Raw genomic sequence first — 12,112 nt, 5'->3', positions numbered from 1 at the left:
TTTATTTTATTTTATTTTATTTTTCAAATAATCCATCAAAATTCAAATATGAATTAAATTCAAAATCATGTTCTATGTCATATGTTAACTATTATAACTCACTAGTGGGATTGTTTGCTAGCTTATTATATTCTGTTATTGGGTCATATGCTAATTATTATAACTCATTAACAAGATCGTAAAATTACTTCTAGTGTTGATTATTGTACTTCTCAAGAATTAATGTAGCTCTTAAAACTTTACAACATAACAAAATATTTCATATCTCATTATGAATCAATATTTGATCACATGAATAAATCAAAATAAAAAAAATCATATGCTTATCTCTATTTTTTATGCAAAAAATAATGAAACAAAAACATTTAATACACTTAATGAAACATACATATAAGATAGTTTGAAAACAAGTGAAGTGTGCAACTTTAAAAAAAAAAAAAACAACTACTAAAGGGTGTGAGATTCTACTTACCTCCGATGTTTCAACAACAACTTTCTTTCTCTTGAAAAGAATAAAAAAAATTAATCAGTCATTTCCACGTAACTGTTGAAGTATAATTCAAACCATATTGAGTCTTAATGACTTCTCAATTTACTTTATTTTATTTTTTAAATAATTCATCAAAATCCAAATATGACTTAAATTCAAAATAATTCATCAATTGAGTCTTTCTGGTGATGATCCGAATAATTTTGTAATTTCTTGAAGTTGCTTTGATGGTGCCCTGAATTAGCTGTAATCTACACAAAGAATTTCTTTATTCAATAAATTTTTGTTTTATTATTACGTCAGGTGAGTTAAACGCTAAAATTAAAAATAAAAATAATAGAACTGGTTGTAATGAGTTGCAATGAAATTTGGGTCTAATTAGCAGATCCCAATAAGACTTTCCGGTGAACAACAAAATAAAAGTAGACAGACAGTGAGAATTCAAGAATATCTGCAGCTTCAATTCATGCTTCCCATTCTAACACGGCACCAACACTTTTTCCTTCTCTACCATTAATTTAGTTTTGATTCCAGGCTCAAACACAATCGCTGTTCAAATTTCTCAACACAATGAATAAATATGTAAGTTGAGAAGACTTGACTTTAAATGCATTGATCGGAAACAACTAAAAGGATTTTGGAAACACTTGTTGGTTGACTTGGAAAAAAAGATGCCTCCACTTGTCCAGTAGTTCTATTTATATGTCCCTCGGCCTCTGCCACAACTCATTTTTAGGTCTGTATTTTTTGTTTTTAGGTCGTATGCTAACTATTATAACCCATTAACAAGATTGTAGAATTAATTTTAATGTTGATTATCCTATTTCTCAAGAATTAATTCATAACTCTTAAAACCTTACAACATAACAAAAGATTTCATACCTCATTATTAATCAATATTCATCACATGAATAAATCAAAATAAAAAATAATCATATGCTTAATCCTATTTTCATACGCAAGAAATAATGAAACAAAATATTTAATTCACTTAATGAAACATACATATAAGATAGTTTCAAAACAAGTAAAATGTGCACCCTTCAAAACAAAAACACACAAGTAAAATGTGTGAGATTCTACTTACCTCCCTTTGCTTCAACAACAACTTTCTTTCTCTCAAAAACAATGAAAAAACTAATCACAATCATTTCGACATATCTGTTGAGGTATAATTCAAACAATATTGAGTCTTAATGGCTTCTCAATTTATTTTATTTTATTCTTCAAATAATCCATCAAAATCCAAATATGAATTAAGTTCAAAATCATATTCTACGTCAACTTCCATTATCTAAAAATAAATAATTGTGCTTGTATTATATTAAGAAAACGTTGTATTTATATATTTTGACACTTTATAAATGAAAGAATATGTAGTATTGGGTGTATTAGCATCAACCTTATTCTAACTCACTTTTGATGGGTGGGGCTGGGGTTGACATTTTCTACTCCTATACAGACTGTGTTATACTTGGCCTTCCATCTTCAATTTGATGCAGTAACCTCATGCTTACACCACTAGGCTTTGTGCATTTCTCTCTTTACTGTGTTTCTTGTTTATATAATTATTATTAAATTAAATACTTAAATACATTGAAGGGCACACATTGAATGACCTATTAAAAGTCATTCAATGACAGTTTTTTTCTCAAAAGAGTGGGCGTAGTCTTCACTCTTCACTCTCGAAAGTTATTCAATGACTCTTTGCTCAAGTTGTTAAGGGTCAATGCAGACAAAGAATTTATGGTACGATTTTAACATGTATGCAGACAAAGTCAACACTCTTCATGCCTTTCCTTTCTAACACGGCACTTTGCCCATCTTGTTTGATATTCCTTTATGAATTGCCCCTCTTCATCTTCTGTCACTATTTCCCTCTTCATTTCTTCCTCTTGGTTTCAATGCTTAATAATTACATCACCATGAGTCATACACCAATAAGCATCCAAATTTATTGGATAGGTCGTTCTAATCACATGTTTCAGCTTGCTGCAATAAGTAATCAAAAGTTGTCATGTGAGCATGCATGAATTCATATTTTATATACTGAATTCATAATAATTTTTACTTACATGTTGCATCATCATGCATTAAATTTATAAATGACATATATATATATTTACGTTTTATATATTTATTATTGAGTTAAATATTTAAAAATTATATATATTTTTTTCATAGGTAAAAAAAGGGATTAACATGAAGTAAGGGTCCATGTAACAATTAATTTAAGTTTGTTGAGTGAAAACTGTCTGCGAGGGTTGAATTTGAATGTATGCCCTCAAATAAGAACCACAAACAGTCAACATGCTTCATATGATGTGAATTTCTAACTTTTGAGCTTAATTTCTCTCTAATGGTGACTGTAATTGTAAAATCAATTCCAATTTCTTAAAATTGCTTTGCTGATGACCTGACTTTGTTGCAATCTACAACAAAAACTTCATATATTTATTTACTTCATATATTTATTTTCTCAATTTTGAGGCTGCATTCTCTTCTAGGAAAATTGAACAGAAAGTTTTGGATTAATTTTCTGAACAAAATGAAACTTGGAAGATCGAAAATCATGCTAACAAAAACAATAACGCTGGCTGTAATGAGTTGCAATTCTAAGCCTATCCCAATAATGAACTTTGGGTCTAATTAGCATATCCCAATTAGTCTAAAATAAACATATCGAATGAGACTGCAAGAAAAATATGCAAATCCTACTAAAGTCCCTAATGGGATAAGATTATGCTTTTCATTCTAACACTTTCATGTCCCCACTTCTCCAATACGTAGTTCACTTCTCATGTCCCTCAGCCTCAACAACAACTCATTTTTAAGTTCTCCTCCCTCACTTGCCCCTTTTCGACAACCCTTGTTTCATACTTTCTTTTTCTCGAGAAAATATGGGAAGGGTATTTGGGTTGTTATTCCAAATCCTTCTCTTGCATTTTCAGGTCTATCGGCCATTGAGTACCCCTTCCTCTTTTCTTGATTCAGCTCATTTATGCCTCCCAGAACAGAGAGCTGTCTTACTCGAATTCAAAAACACCATTTCTCTGGATGATTATTGTGATGATTACCCAAGAACAAATTCTTGGAATGAAAGCACGGATTGCTGCTCATGGGATGGAGTCAGTTGCCACGTGGTGACTGGTCATGTCATTGGCATCGACCTCAGTGCCAGCTGCCTTTATGGCACTCTCCATGATAACAGTAGTCTCTTCCACCTTCAAGGACTCCAACGACTCGACCTCAATTTCAACAAACTTGATGGCTCTCTTCTTGAAAACAGCAGCCTCTTCCACCTTCAAGGACTCCAACGACTCAACCTTGCTCACAACAATTTCAATGGCTCTATCTCATCGAAGTTATTTAATCAGTTACTGAGTTTGACTCATCTTAATCTCTCTTCTAATTCATTCTCTGGCTTAATCCCCTACGAAATTAGTCTTCTATTAAAATTGGTTTCACTCGATCTTTCCACGAATGCTTATTCTTCCAGCTTGAGATTTGATAGCCAAGGTTTCAACATGCTTGCACAAAACTTAACCAATTTAAGAAACCTGACGCTTAACTTTGTAGATATGTCTGATGTTGCACTTCCTTCCTTTCTGAACTTGACTTCATCTCTGGAACGTTTGAGTCTCAGAGATTGTCAACTACATGGGGAATTTCCAAGTGAAGTTTTTTGCCTTCCATACCTCCAGCACATAGATTTAGCTTCGAATCAAAATGTCACAGGTTATCGCCCAAAGACAAACTTGAGTAGTGGCCTTAAGTTGTTGGACCTCCTCTTGCCGTTTTAAAGGGCCAATTCCTGCATCATTTTGGAATCTCACTCAACTCCTCTTCTTAGATTTTTCTTATAATGATTTTGGAGGACAAATTCCAGATACTTTTTGAAACCTTAATAAATTGACTTTTTTGTTATTTTCTTCTTGTAGTTTTAGTGGTCAACTTCCAACAACTATGTTCAACCTCACACAACTTACCATCCTAGATTTATCATATAATCGATTAGAAGGTCCCCTGCCAAATCATGTAAGTGAGCTTCTATTGCTAGAAGAAATGTGGCTATCTAATAACCTTATAAGTGGTGGAGTACCATCTTGGCCGTTTACTTTGCCATCTTTGCAAGATTTACGTCTCAGCTATAACAAACTCATCGGTCCAATTGACCAAATTCAGACGCCTAATTCTGTCCACTATATCGATTTGAGTTTTAAAAACATTCATGGTCCAATACCCAGTTCTTTTTTTGATCTTGTGAACCTTGAAGAGCTTGATCTTTCATCAAACAACTTGATTGGTGTCATCAAGTCAAACATGCTTGCAAAACTCAGAAATCTTGCGTACATGGATCTTTCAAATAATATTTTACTATCGTTAAGCTCAAGCGGCGATGGTGAGAACTACTCCTTCCCTCAGCTTGTTAGAGTGTCATTCTCTTCTGGTAGCATAAGACAATTCCCAAGTTTCTTTCGAACATCAAACTTGAAGGATTTAGATCTTTCCAATAACAAGATTCGTGGTGGAATTTCCCAATGGGAAGCAGAAGGGTGGGAACGATTGATCAAATTGAACCTTTCTTACAACTTTCTGACCACTTTGGAACAATTTCCCGGAAAGAATCTTCAAGTCCTTGACCTTCAGTCCAACTTGCTTCAAGGGCCAATTCTGTCAACTTGATTGAATCTTCAAAATCCAAATCCACCACCGTCTTTTACTGAATTCTTAATTTCAAAAAATAACTTGCCTGGAAATATCTCTCCTTTGATTTGTAATTGAAGTTTGCTCACAAAACTTGACTTGTCAAGAAATAACTTGGATGGAACGATTCCAGAATGTCTTGAAAATTTCAACTATCTCCAGTATATGAATTTGGAGATGAATAAGTTTTATGACAAAATCCCTGATTCTTTTACAGATAATAGGTTATCTGCTTCTCAATGACAATCAATTGGAAGGATTACCGCGGTCTTTGGCTAATTGTAGTTTCTTGGTACTTTTGAATGTAAGGAACAACAAGCTCAATGATACCTTTTCCTATTGGTTAGCTTCACTTCCAATGCTGCAAGTTCTCCTTCTACGAAATAATAGCTTGCATGGTCCCATGTCCAATTCCATAGTTTCATCAAACTTCTCCACATTGCGAGTACTTGATCTCTCTCATAATGAGCTCACCTGTCCCTTGCCAACAAAATTCTTCCAAAATTTGAGAGCAATGAAAGATGGAACCGAAGAGAGATTTTGGAATATATATGGGATTCATTGTATTCTCAACTGGAAGACCATGGTGGTTTGTCAGGATGGTTGAGAGAAATTGGCAAAAGAACTTTACAAAGAGGATTCGCAGAAACAGAGGAAGAAGAAACTAGCACTACATCCAGATCATGCATAGGTGAGTTTTTGGGCAAAGTAGGATTACAGCAAAGCTCTCATTGCTTTTGTAATCTACAATTGATTCTTCCTTTATTTTTTTCTACTTGTCAGGGTGACTTTGGAACTGAATCGAATGCAGCCTGCTTCTCTAACATCTGGCTCAATCATTTCCCATGACAGTGGTTTAAACAATTCTGGGTGTTGTAGTGGATAATTTGGTTTTCATGTTCAGCTTTCATCCCTTTTATCTGAAATTTGTATCGAAAAATGTTGTAATTTAAAAGATTTTAATTAAAAATGTTCCAATGCTTTAATATTAATTTTAATTTTTTTAATTTATTTTCTGAATTTTCTTCACACTTCTACACGTGGACCCCACACAAAGTCACCTGCATTCCTTTGCCTGTACAAAATTCTTTCCTTCCCAACCCGTAACCTCAGTTACCGAGAGACAAGACACAAAAAACCAAAAGCCCGGCGCCAATGTCGAAGCGGAGCTACCATCCCTTGACGGATCTCGGCTGCATCGCCGGTGAAGACTTGTCCGAGTTTGGCGCTGGCAAGGAAGGATGGCTAGCCCCTGACGCCAGCCCCACTCACCTCTGTGCTCTCGACGCCCATTCTCTCGCCATCGCTAACCGATCACTTATTCTCATCCTCGGATGGTCCGACACGGATGAGCCTCGGGTCCAGATCCGTCCCGAACTGTCACCTATCGAGGCCGAGCACATCACGGCCATAGAGTGGCTGGTTTTCGATGAGATTAAAGTGATTGCGGTTGGGACCTCTCGAGGGTTCATCTTGGTTTACTCTGTGCGTGGTGATTTGATTCATAGACAGGTAACATTTCTTTTTAATTTTTTTTCTTTTTTCAGCTTGGTTTGGTTGTTATTGCTATTTGCTTGAAAGGTTGCTTTAAAGCAAAATTATGTAATTGATTAAATGAATATAAAAGTATAATTATGCATTTCGAATATCTAAATAATTTACATTTTCATTTTTAATTCTTCAAAAATGATTGCTTTTTTGCGTTTTGCTTCCAGAAGCACAATAAAAACAGTAGCTTGATGTATTTCAACTTATTGAATGCTGGATTTATTTATGTGTCTAGTTTATAAGTTTTACCTTCAATTTACTATTTTAACTTCAATGGATGATACAGTTGTGTTTTGTAGATGAACATAAATGGTGTGTTTTGTAGATTTTCATGTACACTTATAGTTCTTTAACTGATGAGTCGGATGAAGTCTTCTTGTGTTAAAATCAATTAGCTCTAAACGTTATTAGGTTGAGATCAGTTAGAGATAAATCATTGTTGGAATGGTGAACTCATTTGTTTAATATTTGATTTTAGATGGTATATCCAGGACGCATTGTAAAGTTAAGAGTCCGTGGAACTAAGAAAGATCTGACACAAGATATATCTTCAGAGGAAGTTTGTGTTGTCATACCTGGTGTAATTGCTCGTTTTGATGGGTCTGATATAAAGGTGAGTCCCTGCTTAAATGTGTAATAGTTATTCAGGAACATGGCAAGAACCTTGCCTGTTTATCTGATGCAGAAGCAAAGCATTCGATTTATGTATATTTTGAACTTGTTTGGCCAACTTAGATGACTCCCCTCTGGTTATGTAGAGTATGCTTCAAAGGTGGTTTCAAGAAACACATTCCCGTTTTTGGGATCAGAAACCAAAGAAAGATTCAGAGGATATTGGAAACTCTTATGGGAGATTACCTTACCAGTTATGGAATGTTAATAAGTATGGGACATGTGTTGATGCAGCAATCACTGGCATAATGCCACCCCCTCTCATGGAACTCCAGGTGATTTTTAATGTTGCTTAATCGTATTAGCTCGTGCTAACAGTTGAATATGAAAGACTGGTTTTACTGTTTCAATATTTTGCTCGTTATAGTACCTTTTATTTATGCTTATGTTCATTTCGTTAATGAATTATGGAAGGTTTCTGAAGTTATTCTGGTATTTGAATTCAGCTGCTTTTATTGTTGGGCAGTCAAATCAACGTTACTATTGTGCAGTCACTATTGGAGATGATGCTGTGATCTCAGCTTTCAGGTTAGTTTCTTCGCATTTTGAATTATAGTATGATTTATCTTTCATTACAAGAAGGGATTCTTTCATGGGTAGTTTCTCTTTTTCTTTTCTTTTGGTGCTTTATTGATAAACTTTTGTTTAATTATGTTGAAGACTTTCAGAAGATAGGAACCGTTCTTTGGTAGGAGCTATTTTGTCAAAAGTTGTGCCTGCAACATTTTCCACAATTGCTTCTTTTTCTAAAATGATATGGCGGAGTGAACAAACACCAAAGAGGAAGTCAGAAGAGAAGCCTCAATCGTTTGCTCGAGGTGAAGTTTGTTAAACTTGTATATTATTCCTCATTTGGTTCTGCTATTATCTTCTCCATGGTACTTAAAATTATATAGTGTAAATCTCTAAAAATATGTGCTTGTTTCAAAATTCATGTATACTTATAATTATTCTAAAAGAAATATTTTCTTAGATTCAAATTTTTAGGTGATTGAAGCTGATTTACATTGGTCAGGAGTGTTTGCTGTTGCTGAGATCATTTAACAGATCTTTAGTTCTCATTTTTCATTTGGTTCTATCACAAGATTTGTGGCAACAATCTCATTATTAAGCATGTAACCTCTGCTTTCGTGTTTCTCTGATTATTGTATTTAGTAAGCCTTTTTATAATTTTTTATTGTCATCCTTGCCACATGCTTATAATTTCTGTTCAACTATGGGCTTACACCAAAAGAGCTCATCTTAGCGTGTTCTGTTGTGCAATTAAATATTTAAGTGGATAGAGAGAGTATTAGTTATTAAAGAAAGAACTTTTCTGTTTCTATCATATTCTGAGACGAAGAATGTTACAAGTCCATTGTGTCTTTTGATGTGTTCTGAATGTTAACACGCTTAGTTAGCATACAAACCTAAGCCACTTTCTTAGTTCTCTTTATTAAGGCTTTTCCAAAACCTGTTGAAAATGTTATTGATGTCATGATCTTTTGCCAGCTTCTCCTTTGACATGTTTGAAGGATCACCCAAGAAAAGGGGAAAAGCTCACCTTATCACCCAGTGGCACTTTGGCTGCTATTACAGATTCACTTGGTCGTATATTGCTCTTAGATACTCAGGCACTTGTAGTAGTGCGACTATGGAAGGTTTCTTCTGCATCTATGTTTTTCAATTTCTTGAAAGGCAACAGCTCCTTTTTCCTTTTCTGTAAGCAGTTTTCCTAATAAACTCTTCAGGGATATCGTGATGCAAGCTGCTTCTTCATGGAAATGTTAGTCAATAAGGAGGCTATAGGGTCAGGTTCCTCTTACTATGAACCAGGAAAGAGTGACTACTGCCTCTGTTTAGCCATTCATGCACCTCGAAAAGGAATTGTTGAGGTGTGTTCATGTTTCTTTAAAGTGTTTCTTATTATTTCTTGATTGTTGTGCTTGTTGTTAGGACTTTGAAAATCTATTTTTATATTATGGCCTCGATGGTAAGAGCAGGAATAGTCAGTAGCATTTATCATCACAATGATAACAATGCATTACCATTTAGCAGTGGGTCCATATCATCTAGCCATCTATGCTTATGGGGTGCATAGGCTACATACAAGTGGACCCTTACACTATAGACTGTAGGGATTGAATAGTATGGAATTATAGTGAAATAATTGTGGAAATGAATTGATGTATTACTCTAATTGTGTGGAAATAATTGTGCAAAGAGATTGACAGATTACTCTAAACTATGTTCACTCCATAACGAAAACATCTTCGTTGATCCTTTCATGAGTGGTTTCAATGTAACTAATTTTTCCTCTATCAGAGATATATTTGACAGATTTCTGGCTTTGCTGTTCTAGATTGAGTTGTGTCATGGAGAGTGGAAACTATACTACTTTCCTAGATGGTTTTCTTTATGCTGCTCTTAGAACTTCATTTAGTAGAGAAAACGTTTAGCATTATATCCCAGTCAATGTTTACTTGACCACATCATGCACAGGTCTGGCAGATGAGAACCGGACCACGTCTTCTAACCATCCAGTGTGCTAAAGGTTGCAGATTGTTACAGCCAACTTACCGGTTTGGATCATCATTGGACTCTCCTTATGTTCCTCTGGAAGTTTTTTTGTTAAACGGAGACTCTGGTCAACTATCAGTGTTGAATCGCTTTCTTAATTGAATATAATTTTACACAGAAAGTTCTTTCTTTGTTCGATTTTATCATTTCTTCTCCTCCATCTCTGTTTGTTTCCTCTGTGACTGCAAATTAAGGGGTCATGAAATGTAAGTTGTAGAAAGAATGATGGCACTAATCATGCCTCTTTTTATTTTCACACAGACAGTAAATTGGAAAAGAAAACAGCTTAATTTGATAAAGGAACATGACTTGTTTTTTTTCCGTCCATGAATGATAATTTTTAGATATAACTTTGTTCTAATGGATGTATGAGCGGCAGTTCAGCAACTTTTCAAGTAAGCTCAAGTTAGTAGCGGTTGATTTGGATCATTATATAAATCTCTCATATTTACATTAGATATGAATTTAATATTATTTTATATTTAAATTACGTGATCTTTAAAAACTGAAAACTCTAGTTGTTATTAGTTTTCAAATCTAAATTAGATGTGGGTTCAATAACTTTTTAAGTTTAAACCATATGACTTTCAAAAACTTAAATCTCAAGTTATTAGTGGATTTTAGGTTTAAATCACGTGATTCTCAAAAGGATAAGTCTAAGTTGTTAATAATGATTGATTTGTATTGTTATATAAGTTTTAATAATTAAGAATCACATCCACATCAAATGTAACACACATTACAATCACAATCATTATTCATATCATAGTATCAAGATTTCACTAATGCAATATAAAAACCTATATCAAACTGTTGACACATGATTTGATACACATGATTTGATACTATTTGTAGCAGTCTAAGTCCAAGCATTGATTGAGTAATTTTTCATATTTAAATCGCATGGTTCTTAAAAACTTAAGTTTAAGTTATTAGTAGTAATTGATTTATATCATTATAAAAGTCTTAACAATCACATTTACATCGAATATAAAATAAGGTATGACAAATTTAATTATATCGAATAACTTTAATTAAAAATATTTTTATTATACATATAATAATATTTATCTCATGAAAATAAGCTACTTAATATTGTAGCTGGAACGAGACACGAATCAAGATGGTGTTAACTATATGATGCAGGAGCAATTGCAAAATGAAGTTCTAACTACTTTTTCCCACAACTGGTATTCTAAAGTATGCTTAGACCGTAACTCCAAGCAATAGGTACCTTTTTGGAACAGCTGAGAGAAAAAAAAAAAATAGAATACCAGTTATGGGACAGTATGTCGTTCATATCTTGTCCTTGAAAGGAACAATTGTTGCACCCAGAAAAAAAAAATTGACTATTCTGAGATGTGAACTAGACAACATGGTTGATGCTTTCCTATCTGACAATACATTACTTTGCCCATTTTACATTTCCTTTTAAAAGTAACTTTAGATTTGATAAAAGATACATTTAGCAACCTTATCATAAGATAAAATTACTGAAAAGATCAAAGAAAAGCTGAAGCATGTAATGGGAATTCCAAGTAAATTAATTAATTAAAACCAAAGAAAAGCAAAAAGATACTTATAATTATCAAAGAAATTACTAAAGAACAAAAAGCAAAAGGATATCCCATGATTGAGGTAATCAATAATTGCTGGGAAAGTTGCTGAAGACTAACTATGTACAAAGCATGAAAATGTAAACAAAGACGATCTTTTGAACTATATATTATCTCCCAGTTGAATTCTTAAATTAAAAAAAAAGTTAAAATATTTTCATATGTTGTTTTTATTTATTATATTAATTCATTAATTAAATTCATATACTTAATGTGATACATGGCAACTTTCTAACTTTGATTGAAGAGTTTTAAAATTTCATTGACGATGTATATAAAAATAATAAGTTCACATTACGATCTTTTGGATTGTTTTCAATATAATATTCAATTTTGTTTTTGTGTAATTCTTACTTTTCGTTTGTTTTATACCATTGATCGAAGTATCGTAAATTGATTCAATTTTGAACATTGTATTTATGAATCAATTGATTTATCATAAATTGATAAAATTTATTTTTAAATTATTTAATTTTTTATCAAGTGAGTTAAATACGTAAAAACAAAAATATAAGGAAAA

The 12,112-nt window shown here is 33.2% G+C and overlaps 2 protein-coding genes across 4 annotated transcripts; both read left to right on the top strand.

Annotated features, from left to right (window-relative positions):
* On the top strand, positions 3,265-6,146 carry LOC108662864 (receptor like protein 30-like). 3 transcript variants are annotated; one of them, XM_018124597.1, is made up of 3 exons: positions 3,409-3,866; positions 4,070-4,165; positions 5,981-6,146. In XM_018124597.1, the coding sequence occupies exons 1-3, from the start codon at positions 3,644-3,646 to the stop codon at positions 5,983-5,985; spliced, it is 324 nt and encodes a 107-aa protein (XP_017980086.1). In that variant the 5' UTR covers positions 3,409-3,643; the 3' UTR covers positions 5,986-6,146. The 3 variants fall into 3 exon arrangements, 2 of the variants coding, with proteins under 2 accessions (XP_017980085.1, XP_017980086.1); XM_018124596.1 differs by lacking the exon at positions 5,981-6,146 and having other exon boundaries at positions 3,265-3,866; positions 4,070-4,245; XR_001928708.1 differs by lacking the exons at positions 3,409-3,866; positions 4,070-4,165 and adding an exon at positions 5,414-5,888.
* LOC18507175 (rab3 GTPase-activating protein non-catalytic subunit) lies at positions 6,266-10,301 on the top strand. Its single transcript, XM_018124593.1, has 8 exons — positions 6,266-6,709; positions 7,224-7,358; positions 7,504-7,692; positions 7,884-7,945; positions 8,078-8,235; positions 8,909-9,057; positions 9,148-9,291; positions 9,899-10,301. Exons 1-8 carry the CDS (start codon positions 6,353-6,355, stop codon positions 10,076-10,078), a joined length of 1,374 nt encoding a protein of 457 aa, XP_017980082.1. The 5' UTR covers positions 6,266-6,352; the 3' UTR covers positions 10,079-10,301.

Source organism: Theobroma cacao, chromosome 7, assembly GCF_000208745.1.
Source record: "Theobroma cacao cultivar B97-61/B2 chromosome 7, Criollo_cocoa_genome_V2, whole genome shotgun sequence".
Classification (NCBI taxonomy): domain Eukaryota; kingdom Viridiplantae; phylum Streptophyta; class Magnoliopsida; order Malvales; family Malvaceae; genus Theobroma; species Theobroma cacao.
The sequence above is the reverse complement of the archived record's forward strand: the minus strand, read 5'-3'. Positions and strand labels throughout refer to the sequence as shown.